Source organism: Numenius arquata, chromosome 4 (assembly GCF_964106895.1).
Source record: "Numenius arquata chromosome 4, bNumArq3.hap1.1, whole genome shotgun sequence".
NCBI classification, from domain to species: Eukaryota; Metazoa; Chordata; class Aves; order Charadriiformes; family Scolopacidae; genus Numenius; species Numenius arquata.
The window spans coordinates 35,107,070-35,126,922 of record NC_133579.1 but is presented as its reverse complement, the minus strand read 5'-3'; the positions used below and the strand labels follow the sequence as shown (position 1 = coordinate 35,126,922).

The following is a 19,853-nucleotide window of genomic DNA, read 5'->3' as shown; positions in this document are numbered from 1 at the left end:
TAGTTCTCCCATTATTATACAGCTGCTTTTAAGATCACAATGGAATGAGTCTATACCTCATTCTAAATGGCAGTGTGGACTAGTATGTCCACTTAATTAGCACTCATTCAAAAAAATACTACTCATATGGAAGTGACTTTGATACTCCATGCTAGAGGTAAGGTCTCACCTCTGACCAGGGGAACGATTTTGTGAAGACTTCTTGTTCATCGTATCAAAATGAAAGAGAGAAAATGAGATGTTCCCCTTGGGTCCTTCCTCCCTGCAGGCTTCCAGCTCAGGTTTCCCTCCCTCAATGCAAAAAGGATTGTTGCAGTTAAAATGGCTGACCTGAACTGCAAGCTGTACATTTGAGGTCTAACCAATGCAAATGTAACGTAGAAAGAAACAACTTGCAACAAGCTATACTGCACAACCCATTTTTAGAAGCTTGTAAATTTAGCCACAACTAAGTGTTACAAGGGACAACAAATAGCATCTCTATGTGATCACCCTATTATGAAGTATTTTCTACTTCAAGTAGAAAGGCACAAGAACTTTTCAATGGAACAGGGGAAAAATTAAATACACTACTGTAATTCTTTTTTTTTCAGCCAAGAGAGCATTAGAACTTTGTTTTTGACAAAAAAAAAAATCATAAAGAATGATTGGCATAACCCAATACAAACAATTTCAGCCGAACTATTGCAACGTGAAAAAGCAGGTCAACTGAAAATAAAGGCATCTACCAAAGCAGCAGATAAATCTGGTTGTACTACTTGTTTATTTAGGCTGATCCACACGAGAACAGCGTTCAAAATACCACAGTGAAACATGAGCACCCAGCCCAACTGAAAGAAAAACCTAATGACAGCCCATGAACAAGTTACTGTGAGTAAAACCAGGCTTGTGAATTGCGTGTCAGCTGCTCTGTTGTAACTGCTTGGTAGCACATTCCCACAAGGATTAGCTACAAATAATTCAGGAGAGTTTCTTCCTCTTCTTACCAGGGGTACACAGTGTGTGTTACTATGTAGCATCCGGCTTGCTATACCATGAATGACAGTTGAACACAATCTCCCCTCAGAAATGATATGGTAAAAAGAAAACAAACAAGCCATAAAAATCTTATTGCATCATATAATTTTTGAAAACTACAGTTTTACTCACAACATAGCATCAGACTGAGTATTTTTGCAAGAAACTGCTTTTGCCTTTTTCTCTCAACATTTTATAGAGTTTGTTCCCTACAGTACACACATGATGCTGGAAACGCAAACTGAGTACAGTACGTACTGTCAAAAAGACTGACACTTGCCTGTTCTAGCCAGACTCCAGTTTCCTTATCAGGTTCCCAGATGATCACAGTTTTGTCCATTGATGCAGACAATATCCTCATTGGTTGCTGCATGCTGCCATCTACAGTACAAGGAAAATGATCACCCTGCAACCTATGAGAATACTTTCTGAAAGAATCCAGTCATACTGAAATCCAAACACGCTAAGAAAATTGTTCAGCATCAGACATGCAACGCAGTACTTAAATGCCAGACTTCACAGGCTCTACGTTCTTGCCAGGTGTTCATTAGGAGGTATTCTATTTTTCAGGCGTAATCCGCGTGGTGCGGTTGACACACTGGAGGGAAGGGATGCCATCCAGAGGGACCTGGACAGGCTTGAGAGATGGGCTTGTGCAAATCGCATGAAGTTCAACCAGGACAAGTGCAGAGTCCTGCACCTGGGACGTGGCAATCCCAGGCACAAATACAGGTTTGGCAGAGAATGGCTGGAGAGCAGCCCTGAGAAGGACTTGGGGATGTTGGTGGATGAGAAGCTCAACATGAGCCGGCAGTGCGCGCTGGCAGCCCAGAAAGCCAACCGCATTCTGGGCTGCATCAAGAGAAGCGTGGCCAGCAGGTCACGGGAGGTGATTCTACCCCTCTACTCTGCGCTCATGAGACCCCACCTGGAGTACTGTGTCCAGCTTTGGAGTCCTCAACACAAGAAGGACATGGACCTGTTGGAACGGGTCCAGCAAAGGGCCACGAAGCTGATCAGAGGGATGGAGCACCTCTCCTATAAGGACAGGCTGAGAGAGCTGGGGTTGTTCAGCCTGGAGAAGAGAAGGCTCTGGGGAGACCTCATAGCAGCCTTTCAATATCTGAAGGGAGCCTACAGGAGAGCCGGAGAGGGACTCTTTGTCAGGAAGTGTAATGACAGGACAAGGGGTAATGGTTTTAAATTGGAAGAGGGGAGATTTAGATTAGATATTAGGAAGAAATTCTTTACTGTGAGGGTGGTGAGGCACTGGAACAGGTTGCCCAGGGAAGTTGTGGCTGCCCCATCCCTGGAAGTGTTTAAGGCCAGACTGGATGGGGCTTTGAGCAACCTGCTCTAGTGGAGGTGTCCCTGCCCATGGCAGGGGGGTTGGAACTCGATGATCTTTAAGGTCCCTTCCAACTCTAACCATTCTATGATTCTATGATCTCCCAAAGGAAACGTAAAACACGTACATGAGAACAACCATATCCTACTGTTTATTCACTCCAAATCGATATTGAAACAAATGTAATTTAGAGGAAAAGCTAGAGCTTCACAGAGACTGTGTAGCAGTTCTCATTTCCATTCCTCAAGTAAGTTTCTACCAAGAGATTTACAGTTTAAAACAAAATAATCTCTATACCAGTATTCACTGGTTTGTTTTTTTTTTTCCTCAAATTAAGTGTTAGATACACTACAGACTTCAATAGACTCTAGCACCTTGTAATACAGCCAGTAGTAAGGACTGCTCCCCAAAATGCAGTGAAACACGCCAGACAACCTCCCAACCCAGCCAGAATGGGGAAGAGGAAACTGGTTCATCACCCAGTTGCAAAACCCATAGGAGAACCACTGCGGAACCTTTCTTGAGAATAGAGAGATTGGTGGGCGTCTCATGAGGTGGTATCTTATGTCAGCATCAGACCTCCTACCTTCTGCATTAAGAATATATGTCTCAGATCAGTCTGCCTCTACTGAAGAAGAAAATCTATTTTGGGGAACCCAAGATTGGGCAGGCTACAGAACAGAAGCAGCTTGCATGTAGGCAGAAGCATGATTCCAGAACACCTGGAAAACTTCATGGCCTAACAGGACAGTTTTTCAGATTGCAGTGCAAGGCCTACATGTTTATATTGTGCCTAAACCTGCTTTAACAGGCAAAATCTTTTATTGGTGTCTAAAAAAAAAAGAAAAAAGTTAAACTAAGCCAATATTTCTAAAGCAAGTCGTGCATCTTTCCCTACAGATATTTTGACATTTTAATTGCATTCTTAATGTGTGAGTGTTGTATACACACTGGCAAAGCTGTGCTTTGTACCAGTGAAGTCACCTGCCATCAGTAAATCTGAAATATCTCAGAAAAAAAGGCACCTTTGCCAATACAAATAGACAACAGCATTCTGATTGTGCAAGCATGTCAAGCCAAGAATCTCCCCTCCCTTATATGCCATGCAGACGCACACCAGAAAGTAAGTACTGCAAACAAGGCTGTCAGAATTTAAGGATTTAAAAAGAAAGATAAAGACTAGGGAAAAATGCAAAATTAAACTGTAAATAACAATTTTTTTCAGTGAGATTCTGTATTAATGTCTTAAAGATACATGCTAGAGAAAACTGATACTCAAAGAGTTCCTGGCATGTTATATTAATACACAGAAGACTGAAGATTGATCTTCTGAACGTTGCTACTTGTAACTTCGTACTCCAAGAAAAAGAAAGGAGCGCTCTTGAGTTAACGCTTACCTTTTGAAGAACAGACATTTCAAATACATGTATCAAGGTAAACTATTAGAGCTATTAATTCATACTGATTAATTAAACAATAAATAAACAATAAATCAAAGCCATTACAGCTCAGTTCTTTAATGAATGAAGTAAAACATGAGTAAAAGGCAACATCCATTTACTTCTAAAATATTATTTGCAGAATTTAAACCTTTTCACAGTGCACAGTGACATGCGAACACACAGACACAATACAAAGACACGTGAGTGCACTCTGTGAACACAACACAATGTAACTGCTAAGTGCTTGGTATCTTTTTACCTTTGGGAAATGAAGGTTGCCAGTGAACTGCATACACCCAGTTTTCATGGCCAGCCAACACCGACTCCAAAGTAATTGCATATGTTGTATCAGTATCTACCACAAATCAGAGAAAAGCACATTTCTTTCTAAAAGCCAAGAAAGACCAGGTCATTTCTGACCACTTCAGTGAAAAAAATCAACAGCTTTCATCATCTACCAATATCTCAACAGCCTATTGACATTGAACAGCTCCTTGAAAACCTACTTTGCCACAAGCCCCAAGTACCAGATTGACAGTAAGAGGTCAGCCTGTTGCCTCAGAGTGGTATCACAGAATTCCAGAAGTCTCAAGCAATTTTGAAATAAATGCTCTGACATTGGCTTTACTCATACTCTTAAGTATATTTACATCTCCAAATGACTGTGAAAACAAGCATTGACATACTCCAAGCAATAAGTCAGGATTTGTATCAAGTAGCGTGAGCACTTTTTACATATATCATACAAACTTCATTATATTACCTAAGTTGCCTAATAATTTACCCCACCACGTCGGCACTGTGAACCTCTGATGTTACAGTGCTCAAACAGTATGTTAAATAACCATAAAGTAAGCCTGCACATACTTATCTGTTCTCTCCAGTACTTTTCTAAGATTTAAGTAATAGTAGCACCCTTTAATGCATTGAATTTGAAAGAAAATTGCTATTAAACTGGAGGAGAACCACATAACAGCTTACCTCCCACAGACAAATATTTCTCCTATGTACTGCATTTGGAATAGGTGTAACAATGCACGTTGGTATTAAGCTCTTTCACTGCTTTACCATTTTTGTAACACATCATTAACTTTACATATTCACAGCTTTAACTACACTCTTTCTAACAGCTGAATAAAAATAAGGTAGTCAAACTGGTCTCAGATTCTTTTAATACAAGGAACAAACCAAATTAGATGGTAACAACCTTGTTAGCTCCCCTGAAGCAACAAACAGATACACAAGTGAAAGGTAGTGCAAGAGAATTTTACAGCTGTTACCTACCCTTGACAGTAAAAACATTCTCTTTCAGTCTTATGGAATCATCTTCAGTTTCTGGAAGTTGCTTTGATTTTGTACACACTTTCCAAATTCTTATCAAACAATCCTGAGCACAGCTTGCTAAGAAAAGGTCTTCACCTATTTGGTTTATAAAAAAAAAAAATATATAATTAGAGCCATGTTTCCATTGCATTTTCATTGCAACCACTGCCATGACTAACCTACCATCTTTCCAAACATGCACTACAGTATTATCTTGCACTAATATTATTAATTTCAATATGCACTAATATTATTAATTTTCCCCACTGTATACAGTATCATAAGCTGCTGGTTTATTTCAACATCAACTCACTCTCCCGTTTCAAACTCTCTACTAGTTTATAACACGCTAACTACGGACATTTCATTGCTTATAAGACATGGTAAATACTGTACATACACTTCCCTACTTATGGCCTTCGGTCTCAAAATTCTGACAGCCTCAATACTCTTCAAGAACTCCTTTCCTCCTTTTCTTTCATCAGGATTGTAGCATCCTCTAATTCTTTCTATTTTATTTTTGCCATTGCAACAACTATTTGATTAGTTAACATCTGAATAGGTTCTCCTCTTAACCTTCTATTCCTAAACAAAAAAAAAAAAAGAGGGGTGTGGGAACAAGAAAAGTCCTATTTCCTCCTACCTTCACCCCCTTTGAAAAAGCAGCCAGCTCTTCCTCACATAGATACAAATATTTGCAAATTGAAATGGACAAGTTGCTAAAACTCCTAGTTGTTTGCATTTAGGTACCAGTCAGGTAAACACACCTGAAGTAAGCAAGACAAAATGAGGGATGTGAGCATTCTCTATCAATCCTACTGTAGCTATAATTTTGATAACTAAAATATAACTGTAGTATAGGTTCAACAATTCTTCTGTTTTAACAGGATATAAAGTGCTATCTTGATTTTTAATATTTGTACCACCATCTCAGGAAAAAAAAAAAAAAAAAAAAAGAAAAATCACAACCAGAAGAGCTTGGGTGCCACACTGCATCAAAGGCATCTGTTGGAGGGGTAAAACATTAGTACTGTCATTAAAACAGTATTCCATGTTATTCGTCTTTCATACTGACCACAGACTGCCCATTCGATGCCTCTTATCCAATCTTCGTGGCCAGGGAGTGTTAACGTTTTCTGAAACTGAATAGAAATTCCTGTTACATCAGAGAAATGCACTTGATTACCATGCGCATATCAACAATTAGCTTTGGATTTTCAAGTCTTTTATATTTACAGCTTCTATTATTTGAAACCGGAAAAATAAGCTGCTACTAAGGATTGTAATTTACTGATAGGCTCTAAATAGGCCTTTTTAGTTTTGCCGCCATTGGCTAAATATGTGTTACTTTATGGGAATTCCCATATATGAGCAGGAAAGAATGAGAATTTAATGTGCTCATCTTCAAGAGGCTACAGTACCTCTCTTATACAGATGAAAATTCTTTGAAGTTTATCAGGCTTATAGTGGTACACAAAGAATAACATAATGCTGGTATGACATGGCAAATACTTTCTATTACACGTATGAAGTGGATGCAACTGCAGATGATGTGGAAAATGAACAGAGGTAAAATCAAGTGTAAAAAGAAGAGTAGATGTTCTGAAATTATTTCAATAATTAATTAGTAAATAATAATTTTAATAGGAATTACTTATGGGGCTAGAAATATTCCCTATGTTTCTTAAGTTTATTGACTAAGTTTCTAAGGAGGGCATACATCAAGAACTGTATCTGCTGACAGAAAACTCCGCATGAGCACAGGCTCCAGAACCCAGGAATGCAAACACAGTCCGGATTACCTTTAAGAACTTTCATTAGTACTATATTTTCATTCATAACATATAATATTACCATTTTATTTTGACTCAATTAAAGTACAAGTGTTTACTGCTTACTTAGCATTTAAAACATCTCTATTTTTCTTTGCCCAGAAAAAGCCCTACTTCCATGACAAATTTTGATCCCAAGTTGACTTAAAACGTCTGAAATAACCATTACAGTTAAAACGTTAGTGTAGTTTACTATGAATAACTATCACATTATTTCTGGCATTATATTCTGCTAAATCCCTTACCTAGGCCTACTGAGAGTTAAGATTAAACGATAACCGCTGCTATCATCACAAGTCTGCAACTGAGGTCTCTTTCCCTATATGTAAAAAAAAAAAAAAAAAAAACCCACAAAAACAACAACAACAAAAAAACCAAACAACAACAAAAAAAACACACACAACCTTTCTCATTGTGTAGCTACTTTCTCAAAATCTCTGGCTTTGGCTTCAGAGGAAATGGTGAGCAACAGTAACTCACCCAAAGGAAAAATTTGTAGAGTATGTAAAAAGCCCTACTTGGAAATCAGTGTTTCTCTCTTTGGTCCAAAGTTTCTCATATTCTCCAAAACCACCTTCCCATCAAACATTACTCAGCTTCTCCTTGTTCTGCATTTGCAGTCTTAATGTTACAGAACGATCTGTATACGAGACACATAACCAGAACAGCTTAGAAGAAAATTCCAAAACAGAAAGTTTTGGTCCTAAGAATGTGTTCTGTTCAGCCAGGCCGGTCTTCTTCCCCATCGGCTCATCTTTTGGCACTTGGGGACAGCCTGCTCCTGAATGGCCAGCCTTCCTGGACTCCTTTGCCCTTCAGGACTGCCTCCCAAGAGGCTCTGTCAACCAGGCTACCAAACAAGCCAAAGTCTAACCTCCAGAAGTCCAAGGTAGCAGTTCTGCTGACCCTCTTCCTTATTTCTCCAAGAATAGAAAACTCTTATTATTTTGTGGTCACTACACCTAAGACAGCCTCCAACTGTCACATCGCCCACAAGACCTTCTCTGTTCCCAAAAAACAGATCCAGCAGGACACCTTCCCTAGTTGGGGAATGACCAGATGCACATGGTCATTATTTTTAAATAACTCAGTCAAAGTTTTTATTATTGCCTAGGTTATATTTACAAGTAATTTTATCTGCCATTCTCATTTTTACAGATTTTGTTTCTATAGTCTCATATTTCTCCTTCTTTATTTCAGTTTTCTGCTTGGTCCTCACTGGATACATGAAAAGTTACACTACCAACAGTTAAATCTAGCAAAAGCTCATGGTCTGACTCACTTCACAGGTTTTCCCATGCCTCTCAACTAATCTCTGAACAGTTTTGCACAGCAGCAATCTGGTTTCTTTTCTTTTAGGCAAAGAACAAAGCCAGTTTGTAGGTAGAAGAACTACTGAAGCCAGGTTGTCGCGGACATGCCCAGCACACTCTGCACAACTAACTCTGCCCACACTTTGGGTACATGTCCTTCAGGACCAGGCTGGTAGTAGTTTGGCAAATTTGGCAACAGAGGTCCAAGTCTTCTCAGTTTTTCTCCACTGGACACTAGATGTGATATTCCTCCTCTATCCAGCTGTTAGTCTCACTAAATTAGAAGGAGCCTGAATCATCTCCGAGTCTCTTATCCCGCTTTTCAATTAGGCCAAACTATTCGGGGGAAACATAGGCAAACATGCACCGCAAAATCTCACAGAAACCAAGCTCAACAGAGAAATGTTTTTTTTAAAGCTCTATTTTGATTCTCTGGTTTACTTACTTCCCCTCCATAGGCCTGTAATATCTCAAACAGGAAGACAGATAATGATTTCTGAAAGATTTTTCCCTGAATACTTTTATAAATCAATACCCTCTTTAAAGAGCTCAGAAAAGCAAAAGAGTTCATTTACTCTCTACTGCTTAACACAATAAGGGGTCTATGGCTAGAGAATCTTAAAGGATTTGAAGCCTGACCACTCAATTTCAAAAACAAGCAGTTTTTATGAATAAATATATATCAACTGTAAAATTAATGAGTTTACCAAAAGGCAGCCTGAATCAGTTAACTGAAGATGCCTCATCCTCCTTCAGAGTATAACAGTGCCCTTCAAGTTTCATTAGAACACCCAGTTATGAACTTAAATTTTACCTTTGGGTTCATACAATCTTCTTTTAGATGTTAACTAAAGGAAAAGGTTTCCAAGAGTCCAGCTAACAGGACAGAGCTACAGGCCCTTACCACTGACGGAATGATGCAGAAGTTTAGATTCTAATCACTCCTCTATACTAAGTTTTAGTAAAAACTGGCAGGACGACAGTAACACTTCCTTCAAATACCTTTAGAAGTGCTACAGAAACCATAAAAAAGGTGTCAGCAGATCTCACAGAACCTGACGAAAGAGAAGAACCTCCCTATAGCAGCTGGGAAGGCTTGCAAGGATGTTTTCATTCTATTAGTAGCTGTAAGGCACTTTTATTCCACATAGAATCAAATTCAGGCTCTTTGAGGTCTGTACAGTCTACTTAAAGAGATGTTAAAAGAAATGTTCTGGAAAATTAATACAGACACAAACCAGAAGTCCCATCTCATTTAAAAGAAGAGAGACTGAACACCAACTCTGCCAGGACAGCTGATGAAAATACTTCCTAAAATTGAAGGTGTGAAAAATAATGTGTAAAATATGAGAAAATTCCTCACCCCTTGTATGAATAAAGTTTCCAACCTCCAAAAAAAGACAGCACCATAAATTTGTTTATGAAGCTGAAGATGGAACTTGTTTACTCCAGTTACCTACACCCTTATCCTCCATTGACTGACTGCATTTAAGAATGGCCAAAAATGCTGTTATACTCAAAAGTTTGGTGAAAAATGGCAAAATAAGTTATGTATCTCTGAACATTTTTGGCAGTCATACTGCATACTATTTGTCAATCTGAATCATACAAGAACACAAGTTCCAGATTTTGAATGAGGAAAATCAACTGCACAGCCCCTAACATAAAAGTCTTTCTTTCGCACACAGAACCATGAGTGGCCTTCTGCCATTCCTAACTCCCTTAGAATGTCATTAAATCAATTTAACTCATGAGCGACATAGAGGGGGGAAAAAGAAGCTAAAAAAGCACCCTTTATTTCCTGCTTAGTGGTCAAGAAATCACTGAACATAGCAGATAAAGCACGAAGAACTTATTGACAACAAAAAAAATAGTCTTACCATATACAGTAGCATGAGCAGGAAAATTATGTATAAAGCAGCTTTTACCTCTCTCAAAAAGCGAAAAAGGGTATCTATTCTTTAATCTCTAAGGAGACTGTGTCTGAAAAAAATCCAAAAGAGTAAGTGGTTCCTACATACAGCAGTTTCAGTTGGGAGTTCTGAATGGTAAGTTCATTGGTACATTCATCGCGGGGCAGTGTTTGTGGTTTAAGGCATTTGGGGCTTTTTTTAAGGGAGTGATAGAGAGAAAGAAGTGACATTGACTTCTGTTTTGGAAACAGTCATTCAACATCTGGTTTAGAGTCTAACAGAACTTCTGAACAGATGCAAGAGAGGACAGAATCTCTTTCTAGTACTCAAGAGGAACATTTATCTGTATGAGATACTAACGATTGCCAGCTTCTGAGTAATACATGAAAAATGCATAAAATCTTTTAGAAGATCAGATGCTCCTTCAAATACTTCTTTCAACATTCACAAGCATTCAGCACAAAGGGCATACTTAGCAACAAGCATGCAGTTCCACAGACAGAAATCATACTAGTTTTATTATAAGAATTTATAGACTGAAAGTAACATCATTTCCATATGATCCATTCAATGCATGGGTACTCAATAAAGAAGGACAGTTGTAGCTATTTTATATCAGTGGGAATAGAAACACAGGCTATCTTTACACAGGAAAAAAAAATCTACAAAACCTAACCCTTTTATGCACTGAATCCAACTTCAACATTCTGTATATGCATTTCATCATTACCTAGATAAATGGATGAACTACTTGAAAAGGGGTAGTTGCATGTGATGGCTATCTAGACAAAGATAGTAGTTATTGAAGAACCTCAAAAAAAAAAAGTCAGCAGCACATATGAAAAGAAAAGAAGCAGAAAAACTGAATAACACTGAGCAAAAGAGAAAAACTGTAATTACCTGATCATTCTGCTGTATAAACAAACTTATTTTGCAGTCATCACCACCGCAAGCCAGTATTGGTACTGGAAAGGAAAAAAAAAAAAAGTCTTCATTACTCAAGTTACAAAATCTAATATTCTAAGATATGAAATATTATATAAATAATATAAAAAAAAATCAATATAGCATCAATAAATATATTAATACAAACAGACAGGCAAGCATGATACCACTTATTTATGCTTTCTAAATTAGACACCTACTATCTCAAGAACACAAAACTCGGAAGTAATTTTGGCATGTAAATAATATCTACAAATACTTAAGACGCTAAAGAGTAGTCTCCTTCAAGCTCACATATCTGTAGGAAGTTCAAGTATTAGAGATTTTTAATTAATTATGTTTATTCTGTTGGTATCAACAAGCACTTACTCTAAATACAAAAGCAGCAAGCAGCAAAACAACTCAGAACTAATACAGTTCAAATTCCTAAATCCACTGAAATATGTATACAGATGGAATTAGCATGATTATTATACAGCAAATAAAAAGACAGACCTAAAAAGGAAGGCAGACCACCACTCAACGTACACAAGGATATGAAAGCAATTAACATTATTATACACCTACTCAAGTAGGTCTTGAGTAATAATTTACTTCTACCAGCTATCTAAAAACTGCGCAAAAAAAACTAGTCGATTGAATCAAACCAGATAAAGTTATGTCTAAGGGGAAAGTAGAGAGTAGACAGTGTATTAATTCATCTCTCCCACAGAAGATAATGGGGGAAAACAGTTAACCCTTACTCCAGTCTTTTTGGGTCATAAGGGTGAAGTAGTACTGCTAGGGGCTAAATAGTAAAAGAAAAGGAATTAAGTAGAAAAATCATGAAGAAATAAGTTATCAGGGCTAGACATTTGCATTTCTCAAGTCTGGCTAGAAAACAAAATAGTAAATTTCACTAAAATCAACTACTTCATTAAAAAAAAAAAAAACCAAACACTAAATGCCATCCCTTTATAGAGATAATTTTATCTTCACTACGGATAGACCAAAAAATCTACTTGAATATTAATAAAAGTTTATGCTCTACGCTAATTTCCTCTTTCTGCCTGTACCAAATCTGTGCCTAGTTATCTGCTGTTCCTCTTGTACTTATAAGTCACATTTCACATTCTTATACCTCCATCACTTGCTTCTTCTCTCCAACCTCTAAGTCACATTTCACTTCCATCTCCCCCTTCCTTTACACGACACCAAAAAAGACTCCTTTGGATTCCTGAGCTTTGATAAATGAGCTGTTTTGAACGAAGACCTGGTCTTCAGGTCTACAGAAACAGGGCAAAAGTGATGTTTTCTTACACAAAATTACAATACAATGCATGTTCCTGGAGACAGTATCATCCTTCCCCAAGAAATACATTTTATGGGCCATTAAATTAATTAATTACATACTTCCTCAGTGGAATAAAAGTTTGACTAATAAAACCAAGAAAAGAAGTACGATCTAGTCGCTGTATCAAACAAATGCAAATACTTTCACTCAAAAAGTTCTAATCAAGAAATATATAATTGGCAAAAACAGACTAGGATATAGTTTTTCACATAAAAATTCTAATACTCTAGAGCATTTATCTGATTGAGACAAAGTCCGGCAAAGGAAATAGAAAAAATGAGTTGGAAAGCGTGGTCCAAATCCAATCCGTGGACGTGATCGGCAAAGCTTTTTCAAGTTCACTTGCTCTTTTTATTCCACCTGTTGCAATTCAGTTCTGAGGAGACAATTCTTATTTGTCAGAGGCCAAGCTACAGCACCACAGTTATCCAGGTAGTAGAAAGAATCACAGTATATGATAAAAGAGCTGATCAAGATCTCTAAAATAGTAAATCCTATTTCCAGCATTTTAGAAGCAGAGTTTCTGCAAACACTGCAAGGCAAAAAGTAACCAACCAAACAAAGCAGTAAGAAGCTCTTCTTCAAGACTCAAAAAAACAACTGTAAAGAAACTCCTTAATTAAGAGGCTGCCAGTAAAGTGCTTAAGCTATACTCCAGCAGCAAATGATTGTTCAGGTTTTTATGAGCAGTCTACTGGTTTTCCCCATTTGACTTTTTTCACAAAAATATTCTTAGCTTTAAAAAAAAAAAATAATCATTTATTTTCAAGGACAATCAGTTAAAATAGTAGGCATCGTGAACTTCAATGTCTTCTGAGAGTTAAAGCATCCATTACGTATGAATCAGTTTTCAATGCGAGCTTTAAATTTCTTTGCTTGGTGAAAATAGAGGTTACTGTAAATGCTTCTAGTTCAGGAGAGTAGTTTACGACTTTCAGAAAAGTAATTCTGTATTTAATTCCTGACTTCAGAACTGTGGTCTGTCCTCAAGAGAAAAGCTTCTTTAAATCTTAATACAGCTGCCAACATAGCCTTCATAAAGATTTCAGAGTAATTCCTAAAGTTATCATAGATCATTTTCCCTGAAGTTCATTAAAATTCCAAATTGCCATTACAGATGAATGTTTCTGACAAAATGATCAGCAGTGAGATTTTTAATAATATATTTTAAGCTACTTTATTTAGATTTCAGAATTAACATACTTCTCCGAATGAGAACAGTTCAGTTGCATGGACTACTGTGTAAGATTTAGGGAGAAAACACAGAACATGGCTATGCTGTATTAAAAACCTCTTTACAGATTTCTAGGGGAAACATTTCTAATCATACATTTATGGTTCAAAATCTAAACTACTTCTTGACAATTTTAGCAGCACAGATCATTCATACTGGAACTGGCATTAAAAACATAAAAGTATTGAATCTTTTTTAAAATTTCTGTAAAAAAACTAGGCAAATAATTTCTCATTTGAAAATAATTGCAGTTCTTGTAAAAGTAAAGCACTCGCATTCAGGTTATGAGCACTGTACTGTTTTGAGTAACTAGTTCAAACTGTGATGGGAAGGGGCTATAATAAAAAACTGTCCTGCTCTGAATGCAACTTTAAGCAACACTGGGTTTGGGGGACTCTGGGAGATTGTCACAGCTAAACAAAATGCTTGCTATTCCACCATTTAAAGAAACTTCAAGCACTCCATGCAATTTTGGTTTCAGAAGCATTTCATTTTAAGAATTAATACGATAATTTTCTTTTATGTTTTTTTCAAAATGAAAGGTCACTTCTCTTAATACAACATGATTTCAACATTAAACAGATGGACTACTCTAGAGTGTCACAGTGAGAATTTCTTACCTGTACAGTATTATAAATGAAGAAATAATCTATTGCTTTGCAATATGAATTTTAAACTCATGAAACTGGCACCACAGACACTTCATTTCTAATGAAAATTCACACTGGAGGTAATGATTTTAGTTTACCCTCAAGCCTTTTAAACTTCATCTCAACAACCACCTGTTAATATAATTACAGGAAAAATAGAGAGAAAGGTTTAAAGTTCTTCAGTGTTGCAGATGATGCTTTTGGTATCAGACACACCCTGGAAACAGACATTAGCATTTCCAAATGGGACAATGCATCTTGATAGAGCTTTCGTATTTCTCAGAATTATCGGTAGCCAAAGAGTAAAATAAGCTTCTGTGTAACTTCTCTGGAAGCATACAATCAAACAACTCATCAGTGTGAAACACACGCAGTGAACAGTTGAAAACTCTAGATATAGTAAGAAACTTCAGCACTTTTTCCTCTTCAGAACCTGGCACTCCGCCACCCAGGTGAAAGGCTCTACTTGATACTTAAACACAAACTTAATTCAATGTGTGTATCTGGCATGAGGATACATTTCTGAAAAAAAAAAAGCTTCTACAGGTTTGCAACAGAAGAATGTGTCTGTCCCAAGCTACAAAAATCTGAACATTTATGATAATGGAAAACTATACACGATACTGAACAGTCAGGTTAAACTTGTTCAGCATCTCAATATTTTCACATTTAATACTGAACAAGTGATAAACACTGCTCATTAAACCTGCAATTTTTGAGGCAGGCCTGCAGTTTCTTTTTCTGGATCTTACCCTTCAGTCCAAACAAGAACAAACACACACAGCAGCACCACAAGGAGTGGGTGAAACTAACAGCATCATACTCTCCTGTTCACTTACAGTCCTCGTACCCTCCTGTTTAAGCTCTCTGTCTCAAGAGTTCAACTAAAAAACTCCGCTTGAGCATCATTTTGAAGACACTGTAATTGGCCATTTTTTTTCTAATTGCTAAGAAGAGTTCAGTGAAAATCTTTAGATACAAGGAGCAGCTTAGGCTGATTCTGCAGAAAATAAGAAGTATGGCACAAGGGTGTGGAGTCAGTCAAATGAAAAGCTATTTGGGGGATTTCTTAGATTTGACATTTCCTGCATTGATATTCAAGATGTGCAGCTGTACTTACCATTGCTGCCAGGCAAGAAGGATAAGCAGACATCCATAACAAATCCATTTCCAAACTGCAGAATTTCAATGCATTTAGCTGAAAAACAAGAACAGACAGTGTTGATCTCATTCATCTTAAGTATTACAGTTACGCTGTCATTTCCTACTACATTATGTAGTTAAAATTTCCCGCTCAATTTTATTTTAAGGAGCTAAAAAACTTTTTTTTTTTCAGAAGCCTAAATAACGTTATCTTCTGTGGGGCCACAGAAATTCATCAGAGAGTTAGCTGAGTTGGAAAATAAGTCACTATTCTCCACTGAGTATTAAAGTTGTACAGCTTCACTGTGGTAACACATCAGAAGCAATAAATATTGCAAATTATATCCTGTGGCAATAGCACTCACTACACAGGAAGCTAAAACTGAATCCATTTGCTAGAAGAGCAAATAGAGCAAAAACCTGCAAACACCCCTGAGATCCTAGAAGCAGTTAAACTGGTAAGCCATCAAGACCAGAGTAACCAATGGGACAGCAGAAAAACCTCTCTACAGAAGCAGAATTGGTCCTTCCATCACTGGAACTCACAACAGCAAGACAAAACGTAAAGGCCACAACTTCATGGTGCTCTTTGGGAACATGTGAAATGCCTTCCAGAACATGGGACTCAAGATTGGCAGCTTCCACCTATTTCTCTCAAGTAGGCCGGGCAATGTGAAATCTTCAACTGTACCATATAAGGAAGAAATTAGCTTGAGAGATGCAGTCAGTAGACTCAACTAGCAAATAACACTTTAAATCCAGATTATCCACCCTGTTTATTTCTTAAGTATTTCAACGAGCTGTTCTCCCATATGTCCATGCAAGGGCCTAGTTCACCAGAAGGTCAAGATCCCAAACTTCATTAGACTCAAGTCAATAGTAACAAAGTGACTACTTTAACCTCACCTTTCTAATACCAGCATTAAACATTTTACAAAGTAATTTTACTACACACATACAGCTAGTCTGCCCCCAAGTTACAGTGCAAAATGATGGTTCAGATTATCAGATTCTGAATACATATTAAAAAGAAACAAGTAAATTCAGCCAGCACATCACTGATGAAAAAGAAAATCATTCTGCAGAACAAATCTGACCCAAAGCTGTTAAACTACTGTAACCCTCAGCTTTCAAAGAGCAATACAGTGGTTTGATGTACCAAAGCTTGAAGAGAAATCAGTGCAGTTGCATTAAAAGATGTTAGCATTTAGCCAAGTATTTCAATGGATAAGCATTCATCATGCTGGTCCCTTCCAACCTAGACAATTCTATGATTTTTATTAAGCCAGTATGTTGCCCCCAATGTTAAAAAAAGTTACCTTCTGAACCATGCCGAGACCAGATTCTCACAGTTGAGTCAGAAGCTGCAGAAGCTATCAGCAGATTTAAATCAGGTTCATCTGACTGGTAGACAGCATCCACAGCACAAACAGCTTCAGTATGGCCTTTCAGAGGAATGCTTTTCACAAGCTGAACACATCAGAAAGTTTTACAAAGTTTTAAATTCCAGTAATAATAGATCAGGGTGAGAAATTACTTGTTTCTGAGAACACTCTCACATCAAATATGCCTGGTAACAAGTACTCTAGGTGCACTTCGCCCTAGTATGGATTCTCATGCATTTTAAAATGCCAACTCTAATCTAGTTTGAGACAGCCTATGTTACCCACACGGCCATTCACAAATCAACACCTGACGTGGAAGATTTTAAAAGTAAGATGAAAGAGATATTCTATCTAACTTTAAGTTAATTCTGATGGCATCTTTACACCTTACTCCATATTTTGATTTACATTTTTACAGTGTGAATTATAAATTAGCATGTCTCCTTAATCTTCTCATTTTCGCTGACAAAACTCAGTTGTTGCACAGATTTTTTTGGCTTTTGTTTGTTTCGGGTTTTTTTTGGAGGGGAGTGATTATTTTGTTTTTTTTAAATATCTACCCCAACTTGTGTATCATTCTGGTAAAACTACTTACATACAAACACTACACTCTTACACAGATTGACTGGAAATCACCAGGAATGGATATAAAGAAACAAGGAAAAAGTGTACAGGAAATGTCAACTGAAAATGAACCTTATAGTTTGAAGATTTTAAGGTAGCTTAAACAAAAGTCATCAGAAAGATGATGACTCAAGAACGTACAAACAGCATCTTTTAGACATGGCTAGACAAATCCACCTGATGACTGGCTAGCTAATTTCTAAATGAAAGCTGATTTAAAAGAGATAAATTACAGAAAAGAAGAAATCACATTTAAAATAAAACAAAGCATGACAGAATGAAGGATACATGTGGGGTTCAGTAGTCAAGATAAAGCGAAGAGATATGAGTGAAAAATACAGACAAAACAAATAATTTGTAGCATGTGAGAAACTGGAGGGGGAAGCTTTAAAAAGAGGTTAAAGATTAAAGAGGTTACCTGATTATTCCACGTTACTGTTCCATGCCATTCCCAAAGAATGAGTTGTTTATCAGATCCACCAGAAATTAATTCTGTTTCAGAAGCTAATAATACATTTTGGTAAGTTCTTTGAACACTTTATAACAGCAGTCAACAACATAAGCAATTACATTGGTTACTACTCACAAAACATCACGTATCAACCGCAAGTGAAGTATCCATCAAAATAAAGTATAGCTAATATGAGTAGCACTATGCAAGACAGCTTAAGAGTAAATGTATTCTCTAAGAGAGCAGAAACAGAAATGTTACAGAATATTTAGAGTTCTATATGAATGTGATGAATATATCTTTCCAAGACGATTCTCAAATGCAATCATGTAATTTAATCTTTTCTTTTTTTGTGTGTGTTTTTGGATGATAGGAAAGAAATCAAGAGAAATCTAAACCAACAGAATTCAAAGCTTCACAAGAAAATTTAATTCCCAAGTTCCCCGAAAACAATTTCTTTTAACCAGTCTTCAGAAGAAAAGGTTTTAGTGCAACCAGTTGAAAGGATGGCAGTTTATATCACTATTAAAGAGGAATATTTTCATCTTAGAAACTCCCCCCAAAACAACTGGTATATTACTGGTACATTAAGAGTCTAATCAACAGCCCCATTTCTCTTTGCCAGAAAGTTTCTAGGAATCCCTAGGGTCAAGAAGACATGCCTTTGAGAAGTCTGCACTAAGCGAGTTTAAAGCCTGGAATTACTATCAAGCAAAAGCCTCGTAAGAGTCTCAAACATTTTTATCTTAAAGGATTATTTTTTCGTGTATATGACCTCTCTACGGCTTATGGTTTTACAGTATGAGATTTCTTAAAAAAGCACTGCAAATCGATTTACAAAGTAAAAGATGCAAAATTCCAACCCCTTACTAATAAAGAGCCCTGTGGCAACACAAGCACCACAGCTGCCAATCTGTCAGCGCCACCGCAGCCCCAGGCAAAACAGCCTCCCGGGCTGGCCTTGGCTGCGGGGCCGGGAGAAGACATCCCGATCGCACCCCCTCGCTTACTGGACTGCTCACCTGAGTTTGACAGGCCAGATTCGTGCGGAGCCACCTGTTAAAATCCCTACTCGAAAGCTGGGCTTAAGGCGAAAGGAAGCGCTGCACCTCCCTATTTCCTCCAGCTCGCTCCTCACAGTTTAGACCGCAGCCCCTCTGCTGCCAGCCTCCCCCTCGCCCCCCACGCCTCACCTTCTCAGCGAGGGGCGGGGGGGAAGCGGCCTCGGCCTCCCGCCACGGCGGAACCCACATACCCCCAAGGGAACAGGGAGAGGCGGAGAAAAGCCCCGCTACTCACCGCCGTCTCGCCGGCGAACCCAGCGCACGCAGTTCACCCTGCCGGCGTGGCCGCGGAGGGCGGCGGCCGCCCGCCTCGCCTGCGGGAGAGGGAGAGAGAGCACCGAGCGTGAGGCCGCGGTGCCGGTGCCGTCCCGGGCCCACCCCGCCCCGCAACGCCTCAGCTCACCGCCGGCTCGTAGAGAATGACGTCGCGGCAGCTGCCGAAAGCGAGGAGCCCCCCCGACCCCCAGGACACGACCCCACCGCCCGCCCGGTTGGCGCAGCAGGCGACGTGACAGACTTCCACGGGCGCCGCCATCTTCCTCCCGGCCGCGTGCGTGACCTCGCGCCGCTCCCGTGGCAACGGCCCCCAGGGGGGTGGGGCTTGAGGCGCGAGGGGCGGGGCGGGGCTGGCCCGCGGCCTTTGGGGCGGGGTGGGGAGAGGAGGCTAAGGTGCCAGGCGCCCCTCAGTCGCGGCGGCGGGAGCTGGGGCAGTTACCCGCTTCTGATCGGTTTCCGTCACCTGCAAAGCCTCCCTCTGGTAGAGAATCACTCTTAAGCCGCAGAGTTCCGGCTGTGTTTAATGTTACGGTTTATTATGATGTCCTGGAATAACTGTC

The 19,853-nt window shown here is 38.7% G+C and overlaps 1 protein-coding gene across 6 annotated transcripts in view; it reads right to left on the bottom strand.

Moving 5' to 3' along the window:
• Nucleotides 1–19,586, bottom strand: part of ELP2 (elongator acetyltransferase complex subunit 2) — a 41,033-nt gene extending 21,447 nt beyond the window's left edge. For 2 of the 6 annotated variants that reach the window (XM_074146965.1, XM_074146963.1), the window contains exons 1-10: nucleotides 19,421–19,552; nucleotides 19,253–19,331; nucleotides 17,921–18,006; nucleotides 16,813–16,963; nucleotides 15,471–15,548; nucleotides 11,089–11,153; nucleotides 6,206–6,272; nucleotides 5,092–5,226; nucleotides 4,067–4,162; nucleotides 1,298–1,398 (exon numbers count right to left, since the gene is read on the bottom strand). In XM_074146965.1, coding sequence (XP_074003066.1) covers nucleotides 1,298–1,398; nucleotides 4,067–4,162; nucleotides 5,092–5,226; nucleotides 6,206–6,272; nucleotides 11,089–11,153; nucleotides 15,471–15,548; nucleotides 16,813–16,963; nucleotides 17,921–18,006; nucleotides 19,253–19,331; nucleotides 19,421–19,552 — 990 coding nt within the window. Of the gene's footprint in view, nucleotides 1–1,297; nucleotides 1,399–4,066; nucleotides 4,163–5,091; nucleotides 5,227–6,205; nucleotides 6,273–11,088; nucleotides 11,154–15,470; nucleotides 15,549–16,812; nucleotides 16,964–17,920; nucleotides 18,007–19,252; nucleotides 19,332–19,420 lie in introns of all 6 variants that reach the window. The other 4 variants (XM_074146962.1, XM_074146966.1, XM_074146961.1 and 1 more) reach the window with 3 other exon arrangements.
• Between the last annotated feature and the right edge of the window lie 267 nt (nucleotides 19,587–19,853).